Source organism: Phyllopteryx taeniolatus, chromosome 3 (assembly GCF_024500385.1).
Source record: "Phyllopteryx taeniolatus isolate TA_2022b chromosome 3, UOR_Ptae_1.2, whole genome shotgun sequence".
NCBI lineage: Eukaryota > Metazoa > Chordata > Actinopteri > Syngnathiformes > Syngnathidae > Phyllopteryx > Phyllopteryx taeniolatus.
Genome location: NC_084504.1, coordinates 14801471 through 14828775, shown reverse-complemented (window position 1 = coordinate 14828775; position 27305 = coordinate 14801471). Strand labels below are relative to the sequence as shown.

Below are 27305 nucleotides of genomic sequence, written 5' to 3'. Positions count from 1 at the left end.
TTTGAACCCCGGTCCTCAGAACTGTGAGGCAGATGTGCTAACCAGTCGATCACAGAGCCGCCTGTATTCAATATATTAAACTAAATTCAAATCTAATTAACTTTTAAAATTATTTAATTTTGAATATAGAAATTTAATAAATACCATTAAAAACATACCTTATTTGGCTTAATTAAATATGTTTTTTCTTTTGAAAAACCATCAAATTTTTTTATTTTCAAATTTTACAATAGAATGTGGTTCTTTATGTGGATTCGCTATTAAACTAATACATTTTATACAATGTAATGAATGAAGATTCTTTAGCTATATGGGAAAGGCTACAAGGTTTTTAGTTCCATTTAAAAAACAGAAATACGTAATTTTAATGTAAATTTTGTTAAATCTAAAACTAACTATTTAAGTTATTTTTTAATTAAAAATAATTATTTGATGTTTTAATTTAATTACATTACAAATTCATGTTTAAAAAAACCTGTCATTCTAATGTTAATGGTTTTATTCATTAAAAATTGGAACATTTGCTATACATATTGCTACATGAGAAAAGCCAAATATTAGAAATAGCTCTCAATATACATAGGCTCCATCAAGGCATGCTTGGATGAGTTAGGTGTGGAAGAATATTTTTATTGTACTGTTGTAAATATTGTAACTTGGAATTTTACCTTTACCTTTTACCTACTTGTACCTTGACTTCCGAGTTTTTCGGCTTACTAACCATTACTAGGTCGATTTATTTACTACTCCTATTGCTGTATTCTAATCTGTGTCTTTTGTTTGCTGACGCGTAGGAGCTCCAGTGCATAGACACATCCCTGATGGACCCGGCCAGCAACATCACTACCTTAGTGGGGCCCAATGCCTTCCGCATCCCCTTGTCCATCAGACACAAACTGTGCGGCAGTCTGGACGCGCCGCAGACACGAGGCAACGACTGGAGAATGCTGGCCCACAAGCTCAACTTGGACAGGTCGCTTTTTTTCTCTCCAAATGACTGTACAATACTGCCTATACAGTACATGCACAGTAATTCATACATACTACTTTTGGAAAAGGTCTTACAATAATAAGTAACAATAGAGCACAACAATAACAACGTCACTGTGCTTCCTTTAAATAGCTAGAAGTTTTCATTTCATATTTTTAAACGTGGAATTAAAATGTAAAACGTAAAAAAACAAACAAACAACAAAAAAAACCATTGATTTACATGAGAGGAGCAAAATATAATTTGTTTTAATTACATACACGGTGGTGGACTGGTTAGCACGTCTGCCTCATAGTTCTGAAGACCAGGGTTCAAATCCAGCCTTGCCTGTGTGGAGTTTTCATGGTCTCCCGTGCCTGCGTGGGTTTTCTCTGGGTATTCCTGCCACATCACAAAAACATGCATGGTAGGTTAATTGAAGACTCTAAATTGCCCGTAGGTGTGAATGTGAGTGCGAATGGTTGTTTCTATGTGCCCTGCGATTGGGTGGCAACCAGTTCAGGGTGTACCCCGCCTCTCGCCCAGAGTCAGCTGGGATAGGCTCCAGCACGCCTGCGACCCTAGTGAGGATAAGCGGTACAGAAAATGAATGGATGGATAAAATTAACATTTAAATATTTCATTCATAATAGATAATATTATAAGTAACATAAAAATCCAGTTACAAAAAACTTTTCCATGACAGGCCATCTTAAAAACAGCACTCACTATGCTGTAAGCATATTGTATTGTCACATGGAGTTGTTTTTTTTATCATACTTTGGATGATATGAGAATCAAAATGCGAGCGAGTTTTGTCTCCCGTGTCCCCTCGACATTTTGTGTGTGTGTGTGTGTGTGTGGGTGAGAGAGAGAAAGTTCAACGTGAGCTGCAGAGCAGACCAGCGGGAGAAAAGTCAAAGGAAGAAAATAAATGGGAGAGAAAGTTAGTGGACGGAAGAAGAGGATGAGACAAACTATCAAAGTATTTCCATAGGAACTTCAGGGACTTTGATGGACTTACCTGTTGTCCTTGTTCTTGTTTTTAACAAAATTGTGTTTTATGGCCTGCGATTGGCTGGCAACCAGTTCAGGGTGTACCCCGCCTCCTGCCCGATGATAGCTGGGATAGGCTCCAACATGCGCGCGACCCTAGTGAGGAGAAGCAGCTCAGAAAATGGATGGATGGGTGGTGTTTTATGGCTCTAATCCTCCCTATAGATGCCAAAAGATAGGAGCAAAGTACCAACACCATGCATCTGGAATGTACACGATCATGAACCCATGTTACATAAACAACAGTAGTTCAATTATTCAACACAAACAAACCATCTTCATATGAGGTTCCTCAAAGGTATTAGCCAACATTCTAGCTTAAATAACACACTAGCACATACTGACATGACATGGCGGTAGTTATAAACCTTTAAGCAATGGATATTTGAACATAAACGGGGTGGTACCAGACAATGTAACAACACTCACAGGCATATGTTCTTCATCATCTGCAAAAAAATAATAATAATACTAAATACTTAATTGTGACTTTCTTCTTTGTCCATTTATTATGTTAGTATTATTCTGCCCTAAGGTGACCAAGGCAGGCACGCCAGAATGAGCAACATAATGACCATTGAATTATTGTGATGCACAAACTGTTGAATTGTTTACATGCAATTTAATTTGTGTATGTTATTAATGTGTTTTTAAAAAGTACAAATTTGAAGAGTGCAATTTTCCTATAAAAAAAATGTTACAAACATTTTTCATGGTGTGTTTTTGTGTGTGTGTGTGGGGTGGGGGGGCTTGAACAGATTAATGCCATTTGCATTAATTTCAATGGAGAATGAAAAGGGAAGAATTGAGCTAGGAGTGTTTTGTGTTGCGAGCGCGGTCACGGAAAAAAATAAACTCGTAAGTTAAGTCACCACTGTACAGTGAAAGTAAGATCCCTGTTTGCTTTTGGCATTCCTCAGGTACCTGAACTACTTCGCCACCAAGTCCAGTCCAACGGGCGTCATCTTGGACCTGTGGGAGGCCCAGCACTTCCCCGATGGGGACCTCAACGAACTGGCTGCCGTGCTTGAAGAGATGGGTCGCCATGATGGAAACTTCTGCTCCATGACCGTGGAACATTGACCGGGCTAGGCGACCAACGACACGGACAAATGGCAACGGTGACCACATACGCGGGCCAGGCTAACGGAGGAAGACGCTAGCGCAATGACCCAAAAACAATCAAACAAACAAAACAAAACAAAAAACGCTTTGGGGAGTGTTTGTACGACTTTCTACCTGTCGGGAACTAACTAAGCTAGCCATGTTACTTAAAAGTGGCATCGGATGTAGCGGGCTAACAAAACGAGCTAAGGAAGTTGATTGAAGGAAAGCCTTAGCAACAGTTGCTTACTGTTAGTGGGCGTGAATGAAAGATAGCTTGAAAAAGTGCTTTGGGGAGTGTTTGTATGACTTTTCCCTGTCACGAACAAACATAACTGGTGATGTTACTGAAAAGTGGCATCATATGTAATGGGCTAACAAAACAAGCTAAGGACATAGACTGCGAGAAGGCATTAGCGACAGTTGCTTAACACTAGTGAGCATAAGCAGAAGATAAGAAAAAATGCTTTGGGGAGTGTTTGTAAGACTTGTGGGGAACAAACTAAAGTTACTGAAAAAGTGGTACCGCATGCAGTGGGCTAACAAAATGAGCTAAGGATATAGATTGAATGAAAGTGTTAGTGATGGTTGCTAACTGATAGCGAGCGTAAGTGGAAGAGAGCAAAAAAAAAAAGAAAACGCTTTTGGGAGTGTTTGTTTTACTTTTTTCCTGTCGTGACCAAATTATAGTAGCGATGTCACTTAAAAGTGGCATTGGATGTAATGGGTTAGCACAACGAGCCAAGGATGTCGATTGAGGAAAAGCGTTTGTGACGATTGCTAACCGCTAGTGAGCGTAAACAGAGGATAGCTAAAATAAAATGTTTTGGGGAGTGTTTTTTTTTATTTTTTATTATTATTATTAATTTTTTACCCGTCTCGTGATGTTACTTAAAAGCGGCAACATCTGGAGCGGGTTCACAAAACGAGCTAAGGACATAGGTTGAGTGAAAGCGTTAGCGACAGTTGCTAAATGAAAGATAGCTTGAAAAATGCCCAGGGAGTGTTTGTTCGACTTTTTACCCTTAAAAAACAAAACAAACTAAAGTTTGAGGGAAATAATTAGCGACAGTTGCTACCCGGTAGCAGGCGTAAACAGACGATAGCTCAAAAAATATGATGCAAATAAAAAGGCAAGAGGTTAAATGACCCCGCGAATCAGAGGCGCAGTCCTATAGCAACTGTCAATCAATGGTCCTGCCTAGCAACATGCCCCTCGCCCACCTGCACTTGGATGATGTCATCATTCGACCGTTTTCCGTGAGACGCATGGCAGATGGAAAAAAAGTGCAGATGTATTTAGATGAGCAGGGTTTATTTTTATGTGTACATGCGAAAAGCAGATTCTCCCTAATTATTATTCATATTTTTATTTATGATACTAATTATTAGAATGAATGAATGCAAGCCATGGTAAGAGCATTAATGCGTTACAACTGCAGTAAGCAGTATTAGTTTTCATAATGACTAACAACCAGCGAGGGGTAAAAAAAAGAAAGAGAGAGAGCGAGAAAAAGGATGCAGTGAATGCACCACGATTGATAGACTCGTTTTATTTCCCCCCCTATAGTTTTCAAATACGTCATACATATTCATGCAGTTGGAGCGTCTCTGCTGTAATAATGTGATGTCACCATCATGACTTTGTTGATCTGTAGCGCCATCAAGTGGTCTTTACAATACTGTTTGTGTTTTTATTTCGGTGAATTGTGTAAATACATGATTATCATATATATAAATTACTTTTATTTTAGCTCCTCATTGATGATCATTGTTATATTTGGTGTATCATAATAATTGCCATAATTATTTAGGTTTTTACAAACACTTCCATGATCGCTATGAGAATCGTGTTTGGATGATTTATTTATTTTTTTAATCCAAAAACTATTAAAAAAAACGAATTGCTTCAGAAAAAAAGCTACATTTTGAGAAGTAATTCTCAAAGCACAAATTTCATTTTTATTTTTTGGTGACCTACAAAATATATTTGAAAAATTGGGATTAATTTTTCTCAAAATGCATTATTTAATGTATTAAAAATAGCTAAAGTTTTAAAATAATTAAAAACAATTTCTTTTATTTTTATATTTTTATTTTACATCAACACACAAAATACTGGAAGAGAAAAGATTAATACTTTTAAAAACTTTTTTAAACTCAAATTTTAAATTGTTTTGCACAATATTGAACAGATGGATTATAAAACGATTTCCCCACTTTTTTTATTTTTAGGTCACTGCTAAAAAAAAAAAATGGGGGTGGGATTCATTGTTCTACAAACATGCTTCATTTTGATCAAAGTTGTTCATAAATTTGAAAAAAAAATCTGATTAAAAAAGCAAGATATTGGGGGCGATCATCTAAGCAGTCTTTTCTTTTCAGTTTTAGGTTGGCGCTCAAACTGTTTGGGGGGAAAAAAAGTATGGATTATTCTTAAAACTTTTTCTGGTTTGACATTTTTTTTACCTTAAGTAAAATATTTAAAATAATGATTCAAATCAAGCTTTTTAAAATTGCCATATTAAAAATATTTGAATAAAAAAATGATTCAAATCAAGCTTTTTAAAATTGCCATATTAAAAATATTTGAATAAAAAAAAATTGTATGAATGAATTAATCAAAGCATGCTTTTTTAGGTTGGCACTTAAAATGAGGTGGAGGGGAAGGCATGTATTATTCTAGAATTATGCTCAGTTCTGAATGGTTGTCCATAATTTTTAACGTTTTTTTATCATAAAGTATTAGTAATAGCAGTGTTAATAATCAAATCAAACCTTTTTATTTATTTATTTAGGTTGACTTTCCAAATGGTTGTTTTCTTTTTTAAATGATTAACTATTTTGAATACATGCTTGTTTTTATTTTAGACATTATTTTCATGACCAAATGAATCAAAATATTTTAAATCATTTAAAGCAAACTTTTGTATTTGTATTTATTAAAATATTATATGGACGCTGAAAATGTTACAACAGAAAGTATTAATTATTCTAAAAACATCAGAAATTTGAAATGTTTTTGCATAATTCTGAACAGTTATTTTTCAAATAAAAAAAAATATTTTGACAAATTCCTCAAAGCAAGATTTTTTAATCCAATTTTATTATTGTGAAAAAAGCAAAATAATGTTAGTTTGTTTAATTTGGGACTCCAAATAGGATAAAAAGGATGTAGTATTCTAAAAACATTCTCAGTTTTAAATGGGTGTCCTTAATTTTGAACATATTTTTTAAAGAAAAAAGGCAAAATATTTTAATAATATAACAATCCATTAATCAACTTTATTTCTGCAGGTTTTTCAGCTCAAACTGGAAAAATTACACCAATTATTTTATGGTATATATATTGTAAAGGTTAAGCAAAACAAAAGCTTTTCATCAAAGGAAGATTTGTTTTTTTATTACGTCAGTGCTAAAAAAAAAAAGTGATGAATTATTTCAAAAACATCCTTAACTTTGAACGGTTGTCCATCATTTTGAATACATTTGAATTCCACACTTCCACATGCTCTTATATTGAAAGTATCCAAACGTCAGTATGTTGCAGGCAAAAGGTCCTCTTTTTTTTTTTTTTTTTTTTTTTTTTAAGTGTCAGGTTTCTCTTTTGGGGGTGCTCAAAAATTTGCTGCAAACTGGTGGTTGATGTGAATGTTTCCTGATGTAAGTGCTCATTAAAAAAAAGGGGTACAGGGTGCGTTTCAAACGCAAACTCAAACCCAAAGGCGATGACGACGACGACCTAACCACATTATTTTCAAAAATATCTGCCAGTCGACAGTTTACCTGCCGGATGAACTCTTTACATGGACTGTTGAAACAAATGAAGTGTTGTTAAACGTAAGAAAAAGAAAAAAAAAAGCAGTTAGAAACTAGTACGTTTTGTTTTATTTCTTTGTCGACTATGCAAATTCGCCATTGGTTCTCATGATTGACGTCTTAGCTGTGCTTGTAACATTTTACTATCAGGGGTGATTTTTTTTTTCTTTTTTGTTGACACGTGTTGAATTCTCGTGACTGTTTTGGTTGCATCCGGCACGCTTTTCTTTTCGCTTTCCCCTCCTCTTTCTCATCCTCCTTCCCTCCTCCCTCTTTCTCTCTTGTTGTTCTCTGTACAAAGTGTAAGAAAGAATTTTTAAGACAATTAATAAATTATATTTATAAGCAATGCTGAACACAACTTCCTGTGAGGCATTTTTTTTTTCCTACTCAACTGTTTCCCATCTCACTTCTGAAACCACTTTTCATATTTGAGTAGTACCAGTACACTAAACCTCCATTTGAACCTAATACAGTGGTGCCTTCAGGTACGCGTTTAATTTGTTCCGTGACCACGCTTGTAATTCAAAACACGCGTATCTAAAATCATCAAGTCTGCGCGGACCAGCTCGCGCCAGTCTTCACTCAGATCTTCAACAGATCACTGGAAATGTGCGAAGTTCCATCCTGCTTCAAACGCTCCACCATCATCCCAGTCCCCAAGAAACCTGCAATCTCGGGTCTGAATGACTACAGGCCTGTCGCTTTGACATCTGTGGTCATGAAGTCCTTTGAACGTCTTGTGCTGGACCACCTCAAGAGTGTCACAGGTCCCCTGCTGGACCCCCTGCAGTTTGCCTACCAAGCGAACAGATCTGCGGATGATGCAGTCAACATGGGACTGCACTTCATCCTAGAACACCTCGACAGTGCAGGGACCTACGCGAGGATCCTGTTCGTGGACTTCAGCTCAGCGTTCAACACCATCATCCCTGATCTCCTTTCATCCAAGCTTCTCCAGCTCAGCGTCTCACCTGCCATCTGCCAGTGGATCTACAGCTTTCTGACGGGCAGGACACAGCAGGTCAGGCTGGGGGAGGCCACCTCATCCACACGCAGCATCAGCACTGGGGCGCCCCAAGGTTGTGTCCTCTCTCCGCTGCTCTTCTCTCTCTACACGAACGACTGCACCTCAGCGAACCCGACTGTCAAACTCCTGAAGTTTGCAGATGACACCACTGTCATCGGCCTCATCAAGGACGGTGACGAGTCTGCATATCGACAGGAAGCGGAGCGGCTGGAGCTGTGGTGCGGCCGACACAACCTGGAGCTGAACACGCTCAAGACTGTAGAGATGATCGTGGACTTCAGGAGGCATCCTTCGCCACAGCTGCCCCTCACGCTGTCCAGCTGCCTTGTGTCAACCGTCGAGACCTTCAAGTTCCTGGGAATTACAATCTCCCAGGACCTGAAGTGGGCGACCAACATCAACTCCGTCCTCAAAAAGGCCCAGCAGAGGATGTACTTCCTGCGGCTTCTGAGAAAGCATGGCCTGCCACCGGAGCTGCTGAGACAGTTCTACACAGCGGTCATCGAATCAGTCCTGTGTTCTTCCATCACAGTCTGGTTTGGTGCTGCTACAAAAAAGGACAAACTCCGACTGCAACGGACAATCAAAACTGCTGAAAGGATTGTCGGTACCCCCCTACCCACCCTTGAGGACTTGCACGCTGCCAGAACTAAGACAAGGGCGTGCAAAATCCTCTCGGACCCTCCCCACCCTGGTCACCAGCTCGTCCAGCTCCTTCCCTCAGGTAGGCGCTACCGATCAATGCAAACTAGAACTAGTAGACATTCCAACAGCTTCTTCCCTCTTGCAATCAACTTCTTGAACAGCTAACTTACAATTCCATTACAACAAGCTGGCAATTTTTTGACTTGAGTTCGTTGTCACATTTCTGTATTATGTATTACTCGTGCACTCACTGTAGTTGTCTCGCCGTGCTGCACTATTTGCATATAGTGGCCACTCATGCCAGAGTAGCATCTGCTCCATTTGCACACTGATTGAGGAGTATCTGTAACATTTGCACAACCATTGTCCCAGATTATCGCAGTACTCGTCACTTTAAACCGCATACACTCCTTGAAGTCTCAGTGCCCTTTGCACAATGGTCATTGCACCGGACTATTGCGTTATTAGCCATTCCAACTGAGGACTCTGCATCTTTTTGCACAATTGTTGTTTGTTGTTGTTTTTTGTCAATGTCTTTATGTCTCCAAAGTGTTCTGTAAATTGACTGTCTGTTGTACTAGAGCGGCTCCAACTACCGGAGACAAATTCCTTGTGTGTTTTGGACATACTTGGCAAATAAAGATGATTCTGATTCTGATCTGTCCCGATTGAAATGAATGAAAATGCCATTAATCCGTTCCAGCCTACCAAAAAACAACAAAGATTTTTTGTAATTTGAGGAAAATGACACACTTTAATATAATGAATTTGATAATTAATCGTTGTATCTCTATTACAAACAACATGAAAACACTGACAGGGAGCTGCTGTGGGCCACATATATATATATATATATATTTATTTATTTTATTTTATTTTTTACACAGGACAGCTATTTATCTTCTTAAAAGATGCAAAACAAAAAAATGGTGGTTTTGTCGTGGCTTGCATGGATTTGTGGCATTTCAATTCAATGGGGAATATTTATTTGATACACCAGTAAATTTAGTTAAGGGCCTTGGCCACAATTGAATTAAATTAGCAAGTCAAGGTATCACTGTAGTCAATAATAAACGTTCCAATCAGGTCAATTCTAACAAATAGTTTTAATTACGCTTTTACATGGAAAATACATAAGCCATGACAGGGAGAAAACGTAAAACATTTGTACACTCTACAAATGTAACCAGCATGAAGGGCAAAAACAGTTTGGAAAGCCTCACAGTCCACTTTGTCACATAGTGCCAGTCCGTGCTCCTCGCAACGTCCTTTTTCAAGGGACCATTCACGCTTCTTCTTCTACTGCAGCTAAGTTAGCTTTCACAGAAAGCACCCAATTGACACTCGCGTGTGCAAGTAAGCGCAAGCCTCACAACTTGATATCCTGCGATTCGGACATTTTGGACAGTGTCTTTTTCACCCGCAGGGCCGTAAGGCGACAGGCCGGATTGTGAGCCCAGCACTCTGTCATCAGCTTCCCCATCTGACGCAAACACTGCGACAAAACACACACACACACACACACACATTAGTGACGTGACTTAATGTGTGCGTGTGTGTTGTGTGAACTTTTACCTCATCGCTCGTCCAGCGATTAGGGAAGGAGGGCCGTAGTCTCTTGACGCAGACCACCTCTCGCATGTCCTCGTATGATGGGTCGGTGGGGACCAGGTCGTGGTAGGGCAGCTGGTACTCCTCCAGGATGCCTGCAGGGACATCAAAACATGATTGGGTTAGGAATTGTCAATAAATAAGGCAGCGATCCTACTGCATGAGGGGACCGGCTTTGAAACTAATAGGCCTAGGTTTAAATCAAGAGCAAAAATGGCCTCAGAATTGGGATGGTAAGCCACTTTTCCAGACCAGTTTTCACCTCAACTTGAACCTATTCCTATTGTTGAAGAAACAGTACACTAAACAAACTAAATTGGCACACCACTGATGGTTTAGTGGCTTGGCATCCCACTTCTGACACCTCTGAGTCGTACCATCAACCTGGATTTCAACCTTTGCTGTTACTGTAGCCAAACGGGTGACGTACCTCCCGAAAGACAGCGGCGGCCGATCTCCCACAGGATGAGTCCGAAGCTGTACATGTCGGCCATGATATACGACTGGAAGTGGCTCCTGTTGAGGCTCTCGTCCAGAACTTCGGGCGGCATGTAGCGCTTGGTGCCCACTCGGGTGTTGGGCGGGATGTCCACCTCGTTGGTGTCGCTGCAGGGGCGCACAGACAAGTCGGCTACAAAAGCGTGTACATTAACTGGACGAGCCACAGATGGCATCCCACTTCTGACACCATTTTGCACCTCTGATTAACATCCGTCACCTCAATTTAAACCCATACTTTTTGGGGTTAAAACACCTGTATATTAACTGAGGAATGCTGCAGATGGTTTCAAGGCCAAGCATCCCACTTCTGACGCCACTTTGGACCTCTGGGATTATTACATTGAAAAAAATGGACACCAACTAAAAAAAGCTACGGTTGTTGTTAAGCATCCCATTCCTGACACCATTTTGAGTACTACATTTGCCCCACATTTGAACCTAGATTGCTTTGTTTGGGTTGAAAATGTGTACACTAACTGGGCAAATCACAGATGCCTTCACGACTAAGTGGCCCACTTCTGACACCTTTGTACAGTTTTGAGTAGTACCATAAAGGTCACCAACCTTTAAATTGAAAAAGAATTTTTATTTGAAAAACATGTACACTAACTGGGCTTGTCACAAATGGCATAGTTGTGAAGCATCCTAATTCTGACACCATTTTTGACAAAACTCTTGAGGAGGGCTGCACCTAACACAGATATGTATAGTAACTGGGCATAAAGGCTAAGCATCCAACTTCTTTTGAGGTTTTAACCTTAATCGCCCACATCAAAAACAGCCCCTGCCCTGATTTGAATTGGACCTACTGGACATGCCACGGGTGGCTCAAGGCCAAGTATCCCACTTCTGGCACCATTTTGCAACACTGATTGGCGGCCGCTCACGCACCTGATGAACTTGACGGCGAGGCCCAGGTCGGCGATGCAGCATGCGCCGTTCCTCTTGACCAGGATGTTCTTGCTCTTCAGGTCCCTGTGGGCGATGGCGGGCTTGCCCTGCGTGCCGAAAATCTCCGTGTGGAGGTGGCACAGGCCCGACACGGATGAGTAGGCCAGCCGTAGCATGGCTTTGCAGTCCAGCGTGGTGGACTTGAGGTAGTCATACAGCGAGCCGCTCTCGTGGTAGTCAGTGATCAGGTACAGCTGCGTCCACGAGCCCGTGCCTTTGATGTCCGCTGCGATGAATCCTGAACCAATGAGAGAGTTAGCTTAGCTTTATGAATAATCTTGTTAACATATACAGTAAGCCCTCGCTATACTGCGGTTCATTTATTGCAGATTCAACGCATCGTGGTCATCATATAGGCCGATTGACTGAAATGTGGCAGCACCGACTCACAGAAGGTCAACTGGGCTAATGTTACCAGCAGATTCAGAAACCTTACTGAGTACCTTATCCGTTAAAACACAAGCTACAGTTGGCATTTTATCAAATAAATTCACAAACGCCACCCTTTGCCCGACGAATAGCTAATGCACACACTCATAACAATAGCGACAGGAACAAATGCAAGTATGGAGCAACATTTTAGATTGATTTTGTACAATAATACAGCACTGTAGTTTAAAACATCACCGCAGTGAATTCTGGATATCCATAATGCGTTTTGCTGACAACATTGCCAGGACCATGAGTGTGAGGAACGGCGCAAATGGTTAAGCCAGGAAATCGACTCTTCATACCGGCATATCTGCTTGTGTTGTGTGTGTGGATGGCAACCACAGGTGGACAAATAAAATACCTAAATCTCTCTCTAAAGTGCAGTTCAACAAATGCATACATGAAACTTAGAAATATATATTAAATCATTGATCACTATCTTGCAGATTTAATTTATTGAGGGACTTTTTGGGAACATAACGCCCACGATAAACAAAGGTTTACTCTACTTACAGGTTTTTGGAGTTACCAATCATCACTTAGTTGTTTTGTGTTGCAAGCTCAAATTTGAGGTACAATCAGAATCAGAATCATCTTTATTTCGCCAAGTATGTATAATTGGCCTGACAGAAATGTGACAACAAACTCAAGACAAAAATATTGGCAGCATGTTGTACTGGAATTGTAAGTTAACTGTTTAAGAAGTTAATGGCAAGAGGGAAGAAGCTGTTGGAATGTTTGCTAGTTTTGGTTTGCATTGTTCGGTAGTGCCTATCTGAGGGAAGGAGCTGAAGAGCTGGTGACCAGAACGTGGAGGGTCCAAGAGGATTTTGCATGCTCTTGTCTTAGTTCTGGCAGCATGCAATGGTGGGTAGGGGCGCACCGACAATCTTTTCAGCAGTTTTGATTGTCCGTTGCAGTCGGAGTTTGTCCTTTTTGTAGCAGCACCAAACCAGACTGTGATGGAAGAACACAGGACTGATTCGATGACCGCTGTGTAGAACTGTCTCAGCAGCTCCAGTGGCAGGCCGTGCTTTCTCAGAAGCCGCAGGAAGTACATCCTCTGCTGGGCCTTTTTGAGGACGGAGTTGATGTTGATCGCCCACTTCAGGTCCTGAGAGACTGTAATTCCCAGGAACCTGAAGGTCTCGACAGTTGACACAAGGCAGTTACACAGCGTGAGGGGCAGCTGTGGCGATGACGCCTCCTGAAGTCCACAATAATCTCTACAGTCTTGAGCGTGTTCAGCTCCAGGTTGTGTCGGCCACACCACAGCTCCAGCCGCTCCACTTCCTGTCGATATGTAGACTCGTCACCGTCTTGTCATCTGCAAACTTCAGGAGTTTGACAGCCGGGTGCGTTGAGGTGCAGCCGTTTGTGTGGAGAGAGAAGAGCAGCGGAGAGAGGACACAACCTTGGGGCGCCCCGGTGCCGGTGATGCGTGTAGATGAGGTGGTGTCCCCCAGCCTCATCTGCCGTGTCCTGCCCGTCAGGAAGCTGTAAATCCACTGGCAGATGGCAGGCGAGACGCTGAGCTGGAGAAGCTTAGAGGAGAGGTGTTCAGGGATGATGGTGTTGAACGCAGAGCTGAAGTCCATAAACAGGATCCTCGTGTAGGTCCCCACGCCGTCGAGGTGTTCTAGGATGAAGTGCAGTCCCATGTTGACTGCATCATCCATAGACCTGTTCGCTCGGTAGGCAAACTGCAGGGGTCCAGCAGGCGACCTGTGACGCTCTTGAGGTGGTCCAGAACGAGGCGTTCAAAGGACTTCATGACCACAGATGTCAAGGCGACAGGCCTGTAGTCATTCAGACCCAAGATTGTAGGTTTCTTGGGGACTGGAATGATGGTGGAGCGTTTGAAACAGGATGGTACTTCGTACTTAAATCAGCGGTCTGTGTGAGCAGATTGCTATTGAATGGTTGGACTGCGGTTTTTCCCCAAGTCACCAGCTGCAAATCAGCATTTGGTGAGAGACATTGATGACTCAAAAGTAACTATTGCTGGTTTGAAAAAGTAACTGTCGTCTGATTACTCTCCCAGGGAAAGTAACACGTTACTGTGCTGTGTTACCCACATCGCTGTCTACCATTGTGTATGTATATGTGACATGAAGGTTCTCCACTAAAGGAATGATACAGATTATGCATGACTCTTGGAGCAGTAAATGCATAGAGTAAATATTGCAGTCTTTACCCAGTATGTTTTCGTGTCTCATGAGGACCGTCTGGTAGATCTCGGTCTCCCGGAACCAGCTGGCCTCCTCGGTGGTGAAGAAGACTTTTACTGCCACTTTCTCTCCTCGCCAGCGGCCCATCCACACCTCGCCGTAGCGGCCTTTGCCGATCTGCTTCACCATCTGGATCTGCTTGGCGATCGTCCTCTGCACCTGAGGGGGGAGCGGAAAGTTCAAGTTTAAAACTCGATACGATAACTCTCACGATACTGTGGCTCATCCTTCGTGCCCCTGGTATATTGCAGAAATTTAAGCGATCTTTTTTGATGGCTTTTTACAGTACACAGTACATGCAAGTCCAAGTTTGGAGTTGTACACCTTCACTGTAGTACCACATTGTGCCACAACAAGAAATGTATTGTTATATGCCCTGACCGTATGTGTTGCTACTCCGCGGGAAAAAAAGTCAAAGTTGTTTGAGTTTTTATACTACTTTATTACTTTTTATACTACTTTATGTAGCAGCTATAGCTAATTTACTGTATATACTAATTTTGAATTAGGCAGTCTATGGCATTTCCCATATATCTTAGCATAAAGCTAGCAAATTTTCATTAGACGTAAATATTTGATTTGCTTGAACATGTTGGTGTTTAAATATTCTATACAACGTATAATTATCTTATGTATTATGTGTCAGTTTTACAGTAAGCTTCAACTTGTGGGGACACATTTACAGCTTGAAGCAAGCACACTCTGCTTCTTATTTGCAGAACTGTGCGAGCGAGTCTTCATTTCATCAAAGACATGTTACACGATTGGCTCCCATTTCTTGATAGTCAAATACTGAGAAGATGCGCTAAGGAATACTTTAAAAAGTGTGTTTTAATAAATTTGACAATAATAAGTGTATTTTAATACGTTAAAATGTGTGAGAAGGCTAGAACGCCATCCATCTTCATCCTCACTAGGGTCACGGGCGTGCTGGAGCCCATCCCATCTGACTGGGCAAGAGACAGGGTTCCCCCCCTCAACTGGTCGCCAGCCAAACTAGAACTAGGACTATTAACAATAATTGATGTAGCATCCCTAAAGCACAGTCTTTTACCTATTGCGGGTGGGTCTAGAATGTGATAAACGAAGAAAAACTAGGTTTAATGTACAGTATATTCCCTATGTACTGTCTCCTGGTAGTGTAATACACCAATCTCACCAACAGGGGGAGCCCTGAACCTGAACCAGAGCTCTGCGACTGCTCTATCAAGTCCTTCAGGGACTCTCCGGGAGGAATGTAGGTCTCATCCTGTTCAAGGCCGATGGTGTAGCGGGGACGGGACAGCTGACGCTTATACCTGTTAAAAAAAAAAACATTAAAAAAATTGATTTAAAAAAACACATTTGTACAATCTTTTGTAGCACCGTTGGCCCTTGAGTACTGTAATTTCAATCCTCTGTATGTGTTACGCATATTGAAGAATTGATAATAAAAGCACCTTGTAGCTTGTAATGAAGAGTCAGCACAGCCTTTTTACGGAAAAAAATATAAGAAGTTTTGATGGATAATACTTACCTAAAGTAGCAGAAGACAATAATAACAGCCAGAATGATGCTGCAGACTGTGACGGAGATCAACAAGGCCATGTGGTGGACCTTCCCGTCAACATATACTGAAAGAAGAGTACAAATGGAAACAATGGTACTACACAATATACATTTCATACACCTATTTTAATCAATTTAAGGACTGTCTCGTTGAACGGTCAAGTTTCAAAATATAGTGAAACGTATTCTATGTATAGTTGATTAGAATACTCTAAATTGTGTTAAAAGGTAACGGGACCCTTTAGAAAGCTGAACATAGTAAATATGTTTATGAATATTTACAGCCAGACCCCACAAATCATTTTGGGCTTAACTGAATGTCATATGTACATTTTGTGTTGAAACTGGTGAATTCAGTTAGAAATTCCTTCACTCCTAGTCAAAATGATACAACGTCGAGAGCTCACTGAAACTGAGAGAGCCCTCATTAAAGCACTATGATGCTGTTAAGCCTTATAAGAATTTCAAGCACCAGAGAGTCATTTTTCTTCTAATCACAATAGCAAATCGGGCAGCCATTATTAAAACCACTAGACAAAACTACTGCACAATCAAACAAGCATAAATCACACAGTGTATATATTCCCCCCTAAACAATCATGACAAAAAGAGTCAGATGTGTTTTACGAACTGTGGTGCTGCACTTTTCGGATTTGGGATTTACATTGCTTCTATATTATTGTAATGAGCACTTCCAACAGTTCTATCGTTCCATATCTGGGTGAAATTCAAACCTACAGAATGGTCAATATTGACCTCGTACAAATTTGATTTGTTTTCCCAATAAAACACTGAAAATGCATATCATTGTGTTTAAGTATATATCCTCAAAATGATCAACAAACTTTGACAGCAAGCTCCGCCCACATATGATGGCGTAGGCCAAAAGAGCTTGGCAACTAAGTGTCGCTCTTCTGTCTAGGACACCCGCTTCCAATCAGGGGCTCATTTGGCCTGATGGATAACTAACTGTTAAGTTTCAAACATGAGCCCTTGAAATCTTTTTGTGCATACCGTTATGCTAAACATATCCACCCAATTTTGTGTCAATCTGTGAACTGGTGTCGCAGCTAATTTACTAACTACACTCCACTTACAAGAACTAGTCCAAAAGACAAACTTACGAGGCGGCTTGAGAGGCGACAGTGTAGGATGAAGGTTTCGATTGCAGTAATCTTGATCTGTGCAGCATTCAAGTGACCTCCTCTGACGCAAGCTCCATGTGTCCTAAACACAACACAAGACACTTGTTTATATGTAGTGGTCCTTGATTTTTAAGTGCCCCAATTCACAAGTTTTTGTAGTTACAAAGCGTCACTTGGTCGATATTTTGCTTTGTGTTGCGACCACGCAATTTAGCACTCATTATTTGGGATCTTATTGACTCTAAACTGATTTACCATCTTGGTCATAATTAAACACATAAGTCAAGGTACCACTGTCTATATTTTCCTACATGAAACACCAAGCACAATCAAATCAAAGTGAATTGGAGCTACTCACTCGGCACTGAAACTCCGACCCGACCAGCCCCAGACAACCTGCAGTCAAGACTGGAACGCCCCCTTCTTCCTCCACCATGGTGAAACAGTAGCCATCAGTCCTGAAGAACACCATTTAATTTATTCCATCTGTCTGCCCGTCCCTTCACTGGAGAAGAGCGTGTTGGCGTACCTGCATGTGTTGTTGTTGGTGTCATCTGGACAATGGTGGTAGCAGTGGCACCAAAGCAGTCGCTGCGACGGGGAAGCCGTGGATGCGCTTCCACCGTTCTCCTTCCCGCCATCCGCCGCCGCCTCTCTACTGGACGCTCGCAGCAGCATGCTATCCAATATGTTGCCTGGGAGACAGAGGAAGACAAGGATCCGGTCACGCACGAGCCGTTTGGTCAAGTTCTGACTTCTGGATAGCACCACTATTGTGTCAGATTTATAGAATCCATCAACAGTATTCAAAAAACACAAATGTAAAAGCATACAGCTATACCACACGCATCATCTGGAGTAGTTCAGAATCTATATTTTTCTATAAACATGACAAAAAAATTTCAAAATACAAATAAAATACATCGTACTCATTAGAGATGCTGATAATGAAATGTATTCATGTGTGCAGACTGCTACAGGCGTGTTTTGCAAGTCGAGCTTGACTCGAACACGTTTTGCTCTGACGAACTAATCGGAGGACAGAACAATGCTGACATCATCGAGGGACAGCGCTCTGGCCCTGGGAGATCTCATTTGAAACCTGATTGATTAAAGAAATGCAAAGATCATTTTAAGTTACATGAGGCAGCACTACTGATTCCGAAGGCCCTAGGCAGATTAGCTTGACCTTGCAACCTAAGCTAAAGTCTGATTGGACAAAAAAAAAATACAAAATCTAACACTCACTGGAAGCAGTGCAGCCAAGAGAAACGCCGGGAAAGGAAGAGAATATACTGTAGGAAATAATATGATTGAATGGAACACATTCAGATGTAGGTTGCAAATGTACAGTAGGCTAGTGAACTATGTGAAACAACATTGGGAGAAAGAGTTGACCATTAAAATAACAGAGGACATGGAAATCACAGTTATCCTCCACAAATGTTTCTACATTTGTTGAAGAAACTTAATTTGCGTTCTCTCTTGCAGAAAGCCCAAAATTCTAGTACACAACTGGGCTGTTGTGGGAAATGTGGCAAGGTCATGGCTGACCATGCCACATCTTAGGGTCCTACCATATCCATCCAGATCTTCTGGAAGAAGAATCTTCCAAATGTTTGAAGTTTTAATATCTGCGGCTCATTCATTTTCCCCTATCTTGAAAACCACATTTATCTTTTCAAGGTATCACAACACATTGGCTATTTTCATCTACACAGCATGTATGCAACATCAAGTGGTTCCAGTTAACTGCAGTGTAAATGTTCAATCCTTGGACGTTATTATTCTCAAAATCTTTCTTTGTACTTCCATAGTGAGGCATGTGAGGTCCTACTTAAGTTGCCAAATATCGTTCACTCCACCCGCACTATTCACCAATGTCTTCAGTTTGTAACCTTGTACGAAGATACTGTACTGATACGCCTTTAAGTCCGTTCCCACAACATGTTTTTTCAGTCCTACTACTCAAACTTTCCCAAAAGAAGTAGAACAAAGCTTCGGTATTCCGTCTTATCCTATTTCAAAGAAGCACCTGTTTGTCACTTGAGGGAGGATGTGGGGGGAGTGTGTGAAAGTGCGAAAAGTCTCTCTCCTTCGAAGCTTTTAGGATTTTCATTCATTCCGGCACGTTCATTGAGAGCAGATGCCCGACAGCTGCGAGCGGAGATGCTGAGAGCACGGGGGACGTCTCACTCTCACTCTCTCTCTCTCTTATAGCATTTATAAACAAGTTCCCTGGGCAGATTTCATGTGATGATGATCAAATTAAAAAATAGAGCAAATAAAATACTGTAATGGCCTCCTATGTGGGCAGTCACTGAGTAGATCCCTCTGGTGTTGCCCAAACTGTAAGAGATGGACCAAGGTTTTAAAAGGGGGTCACACTCGAAGCGAGGAGCAGGAGGAGGGGGGCCGGGAGACGGGATGAGCAAAACGAGACGTGACAGAGCTGCGGGGAACTATTGCGGCGGCACACAAGAGACGCTGGCCTTTGCCTCCCTTTCTCTCACTCTGCAGCCCTCCTGCAAACACTTAGCGCCTCTCACCCTCTCTCGGTCACTCCCTATCTCTTCATGTATGTGGATCTTTACGATAGCCTTGTCATCCTCCATTAGGTTTCCCTTGATCCGGCTCCTACTTTTTGTCATTTTCCTGGTGCAGCCTCCCTGCGTGGGTCCAGCCGGACGTCATGCGAGGTGCCGACGTGCTGTTGACAAAACACAAAAGACCCGCACCCAGCATTCGCCACTAGCACGGCGTGTATTCACTTTGTATGCATTGGGAAAGACGGGAGAAACTGGGCGGAATAGTCAGAAATGCCGGAGACTAAGGGCCGCTGTAGAAAAGTGGACACTGTGGAGGATAATACTGCAATGTGTGGAGCAAAGGCACAATACAAACAACAATGATGGGTCCTTTGCATTTACTTCTTGGAATGTCAGCCACGGAAAGGAGACACATAGTATTTGAGATTAGATTAAGGGCTGCTGCAGCAAAGTGGAGACCGCAAAGTATAATACTGTAGTGTCCAGAGCAAAGGCACTGTACAAAATACTACAATGGAGGAGAACGAAGGTCTTTTGTATTTACACTTATGTTGGCCACAGTAATGAGACACATTGTATTCGAGAGGAGACTAAGGGCAATAGCGGCAAAGTGGAGACTGTGGAGTATAAAACTGCAGGATCCAGAGCTAAGACACCGTACAAGCAACTACAAATGAGAACAACAGCAGTTTCTTGTATTTACTTCACAGAATGTTGCGCACAGTACGGAGACACGTATTCGCGATGAGACTGATGGCTGGTGCAGTAAAGTGTGGAGTCAAAACTGCACCGTACTGAGCTAAGGCTCAGTACAAACAACAACGGAGGAGAATGAGGGTCTCCTTTAGTCACTCAACTCAACTTTATTTCAAGAGCACTTTAAAACCACCACAGCTGCACACAAAGTGCTGTACATTATATAAAAATAAAATAACAACAGTAAACAGGACACATTAAAATAATAGCTTAAAAGCAATGTAAACAACAACAGAAACAAAAAATAAACTGCTGAGTTGAAAGCCAAAGAATAAAAATGTGATTGAAGACAGGCTTTTAAAATGTCTATTAAATGTTGTCCACAGGAAGGAGACACATATTATCAGAGTAGAGACTAAGGGCGAAGCAAAAATTCAAAATACCTTTCTAGAGTTGCACAAAAGTACAGACTTTAAACGCAGAAGTCGGAATTAGACACACCATCAATTGACACAGGATAACGAGGGTAAGGAGACATTTTATTTGAAAGGAGACTACAGGCATCTGCAGCGAAGTGGAGACTCTGGAGTATAACTCTGGAGTTTGAATGCAATTATTGGGAACGAGACACGCTAACAAACAACAACTGAGAAGAAAAAGGGTCTGCTGTAATTACTTAAGGGCAGACTGTGGAGTATAATACTGCATCCTCCAGAGCCAATTCACACTTCACAACGGAATTTATTTATCTTGTAACTGCGCTGCCTCATGTCTCCCGATTCTCTCCGGAAATGTCAGGTATGCCAGTAATCTGTCAATCCATCTCTCTCTTTCTACCATGTTGTCACTGTCTACAAACCATGAGCGACCATCTTGAATTGCATGGAGTGGTTCTACTATATGAGCTTATCGTATCTGCATTAGATGTTGACACAGGAGTAGATTTCGACTCCTCCCACTCCCACATAGTTTGATCAAATTCCCTCCCAATCCCAAGGCAAAATTTTACAGAATCCTACTCTAATCCCCCACTCTTTTTGCTCCCAATCAATCCTTCTCCATTTTTATTAATATCTTGAAAGTCAGCGGGAGTGTTGTCATGGTTCCCGCTGCCGCCCAATCCCGGTGACTTTCGTTCCTGCTCCCGCCCGCTCCCAGGGATTTTCGCTTAGGCTCTTGCCCAATCCGTGATTAATAGTGGATTTCATTCTCATACTTCGGAAGCCCCACGGGACCCATGGGACCTAGTGGGAATCCTGAAAAAATGTCAGCCCCTAATCTGCTTGTGGCAGAAAAGGTGAACAGAGTCAGTCCAAACATCAAATACAGGCAGTTAAAGAAATAAGAATAGTTGCACAGTAACTAGTGCGATATGATTCAACGGTACATCTTAAAGTGGAACGATTCGATTCAGTTCGATTCAGTGGGATTACGATTTGATCTGAGATAGCACGGCTCAGTTCGAGAGGGTATGATGCAATGAGTGTTTTGCTGAAAGTAGACAATTTTACAATATGAAATAACATGTCAGTACTGTAAATGTGGAATTTTCAAATCTCTATCAAAGACTAGAGAAGTGTATTTGTAACTTTTGTCATATTTCTTAATATCGGTATATTATTTTGTATTTTATATATTGTAGTTATAGCTAGGGCTGGCTCTTTATGTGCAATGTTCCACTCAACACATACTTCTTTTAATAAACATCAATGTTTTTGCCCATGTGTGACTCGCTGAATACCCTGGTTTGTAAGCATGGTCAGCTGCCAGCCATGAGAGATATGGTGCGCTGTGATTGTCACATTGCACATGATGTCCAGGTATTGGTGGTAATTCCCACTCGTTCTGTATTGCATAACTGTTCTTTGACTTTATCCTTAATTTTGTGGTAGTTAGTGAAATGCTGTTAAGTAGGCTTTACACGATCAGGATTTTTGGGGCCGATCAGCGAGTTTAAAAAAACGATAACCGATCACCGATCCGATCACGAGATGGAGCAATGTGTCTATTTCAATGACCTCTTCCATTTACTGTATATACTTGTGTACTAAATAGCTCAATAAAACATATTCACAATAAATAATGTATCTTTATTCATCTACTTATGCCAGTGAGGCATAGTGACAGACAGAACAAATGAATGGTCTTCTATTAGATGGCAGGAAGTACATACAATAATTAATGTATCCACTTTTTGTGACATTTTTGTTTGTTGGTGTGCGGTGAGATTTTACAATTGTAAAATATATTCCTTGGCTCCACAAGGGTTGGAAATCACTGCTCTTGTCAGATCGTGTATACTAATTAGCCAGGTCAAACCAACATGGCAACATGACAGAAATAATTGGGTGCAAACTTACTGGAATTAAATTACTTTATTGTAATTAAATTACTTCACCCACACCGAAACTTTAGAGCATGATTCGACAGAACGGCAGCATGTTTACGCACAAACGTTAGTGCTAGCACTAGCTTGCTAGGCTACATAACAGTTTGTTGCCTGCTTGCGAGCCGTATCGTACTACAAGTACGGGAACATACCTCAAGCAAGCCTTAAAACGAACGTCCTCTCCTGAGCACCGGTGACCACCAACACACGTTTTCCCCCATTTTGTTCTTATAATACAGTCAGTGCGATCCACTCTTGTTGTCGTCGCCACGGTAACAAGTGTATCCGGTCGCATTTGAGATGACAAGATAAAGCCCAATGATCGTAAAAAACGGGATGCAGTGGTATCGGAATACAAGATTTGATTGCAGTAGTCTGAGCAAATTTGCATTGTAGTCTGATCCGGGCATTACGTGTTGTCTGTCTCAGACGTGTTGTCTCTCCCACACCGCCGACATGTTTTTTTTTTTTAAATAACTTTATTGGCCGTCAGATATTTACAGTACTACGTCAAAAGACGTGACAAGGCTAAAAATAAACTAGCTTTTGGATTCAAATATACTGTGCACGATGGCGACGCAGAGTAAATGTCTTTAGCGGAGCCGATCAATGACGTCATTGATCAGATCGGCGAATTATGACATTAAAGCAGATCAGCATAAAATGCTAAATATCGGCCGATGCCGATCAGGCCGATCAGATTGGTGTTAAGTCTGCTGTTAAGTCAGTATGGTGTATCGGGACTCTAATGTTTTTATCATGTCCCGAAAACCCTCAGTCTTTAACAATAAACCGGGAAATTTAACCGTTATTATCTTTCTTCTCGCAGAGTTGTGCGTGACTTTTGGCTGGAAGAAGTCTTGCACGTCTGTGTCTTTGTCTGTCCATGTATTTGTGCTAGCCGTGCTAGCCTCCTCATCGCCTGTTTCCCCATGCTGTCTCACAGAGTGTGTAGATTTTTCAATACGACCGGTGTACTTTAGGGCAGTTTTACAGTCTTTGCATATGGCAAGGCTTTTATTCAATACTCCATTATTCTTCTAAAATCTGAATTTCTTCCACACTTTGGATTTTAAACTTGCTGCGAGTGTTATGGTAAATGGACTGCACTTATATAGCGCTTTATCTTCACCATCACAGTGCCCAAAGCACTTTACAAAGCCTCACATTCACCCACTCACACATTCATTCATACACCAATGGGCGACTGCTGCCATGCAAGGCGCTTCCAGGCCCACTGGGAGAAAATTAGGTTTGAGTGTCTTGCCCAAGGACACTTCGACATGCGGACAGTCTGCGTCAGGATTCGAACCGGTGACCCTTCGGTCAGTCCACGACCTGCTCTACCTAATGAGCCACAGCCGCTCAGCCGTGTTCTGAATCCTGTCATTTCCTCCATATTAGTCATTATTTCCCTCAAAGTATAAAGAATATATGCCTGTGAATATAGTGTTATTCTGTCTATATGTGTTGCTGCACAGTTTGTGTTCAAATATCAGGTGATGGTTAGGGTTAACTGTCATAATACCGCCACGTAGATCCTATTTGGTAGCCTGCGTTTGGCATTTGCGTTGTGTGTTCGCATTAAGCTTACGAGACTATACTTTGACAAAGCTTTGTGGTTGTTTTTACATACACAACGTGCAATTCTCTTTGTTTTATGTTTGAATTGACAGCAAACCTCAACTGGGAGTGGAATTAAACACCTTGAAGCCTCTTTTTTGAAGAGATATTCATGATCGACCAAGCACTGGCAGTGTTATGGTACATACTGCGGCCTTTCTGACAGACAGCATGGGCTCGTTTCCCGATCAGTGCGCCAATTCCCAGCCACTGCCGGTCCCAAGTCCGTATACAAATCGGTAGGTTGCGTCCAGGGCGTCCAGTCCAAAAACTGTGCCAAACAAATAATGCAAGTGACTCGCTGTGGTGTCCCCTGACAGCAAAAAGGCACGTCTTTGGTCACTATCTGCCAAGCTGCTGCTTGTTGAGTTAAATTCACAGCCACCAGCCACCATTTCAAATTTTTGCTCACAAGTCAAAGTAAAAAAAATAAAAAAAATAAAGATTTGCCCAGCGACAGAAATGAACAATGTCACACGCCACCCTAAGAGGGTCCGTCTCGTAAAGGCACATGAATGTATATAGATAATACAATATCTTGTATATATCATATGCGTTGAAATGTGTTTAAAGCGTGAGAGATTGGTAAAATATTTTAAAAAATGTTTTCTATGATCTCTCTTTATTGTGGATTTTCACCAGTTGGGGGTGGTTTGGGAATGTATCTCTGTGATACTGCTTCACTGTATTTACATGATTTCTTTTGAGGAAAATTTATTTGAAATCCAAACAAATTGGATGTCAAGCAAAATCCGGTGATGAATGATATCATCTCGACAGTACTCCGAACATGAAAACATATCAAAAAGCTCAAGTTTTCTGAGTCCGAACCTCCAGGTGCTTGGGTAACGCCTTAATCGTTTCAAGCTCTTTGGCTAAACTAGCCTTTCACATGCCATTAGAAGCCTCCAAGTCCCTCCCCCTATGGGTCTTTGAGGCCTGATGGCAGGATATAGAGGCCACTGTCAACACGCAATTAACAACGGGTTGGCCCCAGAAGGCCCCCAAAAAACCTTAAAGGCCTCTTTTCAACACATGGTGCTTTGTTGCGAGTGGAGAACAGAGGTGAGGGAAAGCCATGTTGTGCTTGAGTAACAAGATGGAGACGGGCAGGTCCAGATAGAAAAAGAAGGGCCAAGGAAAGGAGAGCGCGTTCATTAGTCATCCTGCTGGTGTCAAATAGAGCCTTTCATCGGGCTTTGGTAAACACTACCTGCCTCCTCCTTTCCACTCCCTTCCTCTGCCTCTAAGTGGTTGTCCATCTTCCCCTTGTTTGACAGGGTCACCACTACGTGGGGGGAGAGACGCGGAAGGGGTACCGTCTGCATGTACTCTCGATACCCACTTTTTTATCTTCACGTTGTTTCTTACGTCAGCGCCCGGATGAGCTAAACGATCACGCGTGTAATGGAATGTCTTAATGACATTGGAGGAGTCAGACTTGTTCATCATGGTCTTTAAAAGCTTTTGAAACAAACCCGCAATGAGTGTCACGGACAAGCTCATTCGTCAAGTTTTTGAGGGGCAAATAAAGTTAGCATCGTTAATCAGAAATAACAGTTCATAAAACCCATCTGTCTTGGATTCTTGCTTCTGATTGGGGCTCATTTGGGAAAATTCCGTACTAGGAGTTTGTCAAAGTATGAGCCCTGAATTTGCCCGAATGGGTTCTTTCAAAGTAAAATGGCAGACTTTCCTGTGTAATTTTGAACGTACCCAGCAAGATACCTGCATTTTGATCACAATCTTTGCTTTTTCATCCACAAACACATTATGAATATAGTTAAGTATTGATGTAAAATACAATATTTGATGCTTTATATACACTAATTATTTGGCATGGGGTGGCACGGCGGCCGTTGGGTGTCTCACTTGCGTAAAATGCCAAAAATGTATTTTTAGTGTGAGTGAAAGCTCGTGTGCATTTTGATTGGCTGTAAACTGTGGCGTTGCGGCGGTGTGCACCGGCGATTACAAACAGTTTCTGACTCATCAGCCACTCATTAAAACAGCTGCCAAACCACACACACTGCGCAACAGTTCAGTCGGGTTGGGACCTGCCGCTCAGTGTGTGGCAGCCTTAAGTGAAACTGGCTTAGAAAGGTTGAATTAAAGAAAACAAAAATGCACTGAGTTTTTGGAGGCAAATCCTCCAAAATATCCAACTTTAACATCATGCTCCACCCACATGAGATGGCATAGGCAAAAACAATTTGGCAAAGCATCATCTGTCAAGGGTACCTGCTTCTGATGGGGGCTCATTTGCCTTAATTTCCAAGTAGGAATTTGTCAAAGTACAAAATGGCTGTTTTAAACCAAAATGGATGACTTCCTGTTCAGGCAAGACTTCCTGAGACTTTTTCGCGGGTTCTGTTATGATAGACATGTCCGACCAGTTTTGCGATGATCAGTGAAAGTTTCTCGTGGGCCCTACTGAATGCTAGTACATATACTATATTGCCAAATGTATTCGCTCACCTGCCAGATATGAATTTAAGTGACATCCCATTCTTAATTCATAGGGTTTTTACTATGACATCAGTCTACCCTCTGCAGTTGTAACATCCGAAACTCTTCTGGGAAAAATTTGTCGTTGAAATTTATTTACCAAATGGCAGACCGGTGCCCTAAAACACATACAGGATACACACCCTTGCCAGAACTAATGAGTTCTTGGGCATTTTGAGGCCCCCAAAAGGCGATTCCATTAGTGAGAAGAATAATAATAAACAGCAATTTCAAGATAATTGGCTGGCGCAAGAGAAAAAAACTACTTCAGCCATCACTTCATCATGTCACATTAGAACGCATGACTCACTAATGAATGAGAGACTGTATTGTGTGTGTGTGTGTATGTGCGTGTGTGAGTGTGTGTTTGTGTCTGCGCATGTGCACGTGCGTGCATGTGCATTTGTAGTCTCCTGTGGGGATGAGTGACAGGTACACATAAGGATTCCGGAACTCCCGGCTCATTCCAGAAAAGCCCTCAAAGTCACAAAGCAGCA

At 41.6% G+C, this 27305-nt stretch overlaps 2 protein-coding genes across 6 annotated transcripts in view; one reads left to right on the top strand and one right to left on the bottom strand.

Moving 5' to 3' along the window:
- The window catches only part of LOC133474948 (netrin receptor UNC5C-like), a 298998-nt gene extending 294115 nt beyond the window's left edge, over window positions 1-4883 (top strand). For all 4 annotated transcript variants that reach the window (XM_061767144.1, XM_061767142.1, XM_061767143.1 and 1 more), the window contains 2 exons: window positions 795-973; window positions 2947-4883. In XM_061767144.1, coding sequence (XP_061623128.1) covers window positions 795-973; window positions 2947-3109 — 342 coding nt within the window. In that variant the 3' untranslated portion in view covers window positions 3110-4883. The remainder of the gene's footprint in view (window positions 1-794; window positions 974-2946) is intronic.
- A 4828-nt stretch (window positions 4884-9711) lies between these two features.
- Window positions 9712-27305, bottom strand: part of LOC133474940 (bone morphogenetic protein receptor type-1B-like) — a 99150-nt gene continuing 81556 nt past the window's right edge. For both annotated transcript variants that reach the window (XM_061767127.1, XM_061767128.1), the window contains exons 3-12: window positions 17573-17738; window positions 17402-17501; window positions 17023-17125; window positions 15867-15963; window positions 15510-15648; window positions 14317-14509; window positions 11628-11925; window positions 10666-10841; window positions 10200-10330; window positions 9712-10119 (exon numbers count right to left, since the gene is read on the bottom strand). In XM_061767127.1, coding sequence (XP_061623111.1) covers window positions 9994-10119; window positions 10200-10330; window positions 10666-10841; window positions 11628-11925; window positions 14317-14509; window positions 15510-15648; window positions 15867-15963; window positions 17023-17125; window positions 17402-17501; window positions 17573-17738 — 1529 coding nt within the window. In that variant the 3' untranslated portion in view covers window positions 9712-9993. The remainder of the gene's footprint in view (window positions 10120-10199; window positions 10331-10665; window positions 10842-11627; window positions 11926-14316; window positions 14510-15509; window positions 15649-15866; window positions 15964-17022; window positions 17126-17401; window positions 17502-17572; window positions 17739-27305) is intronic.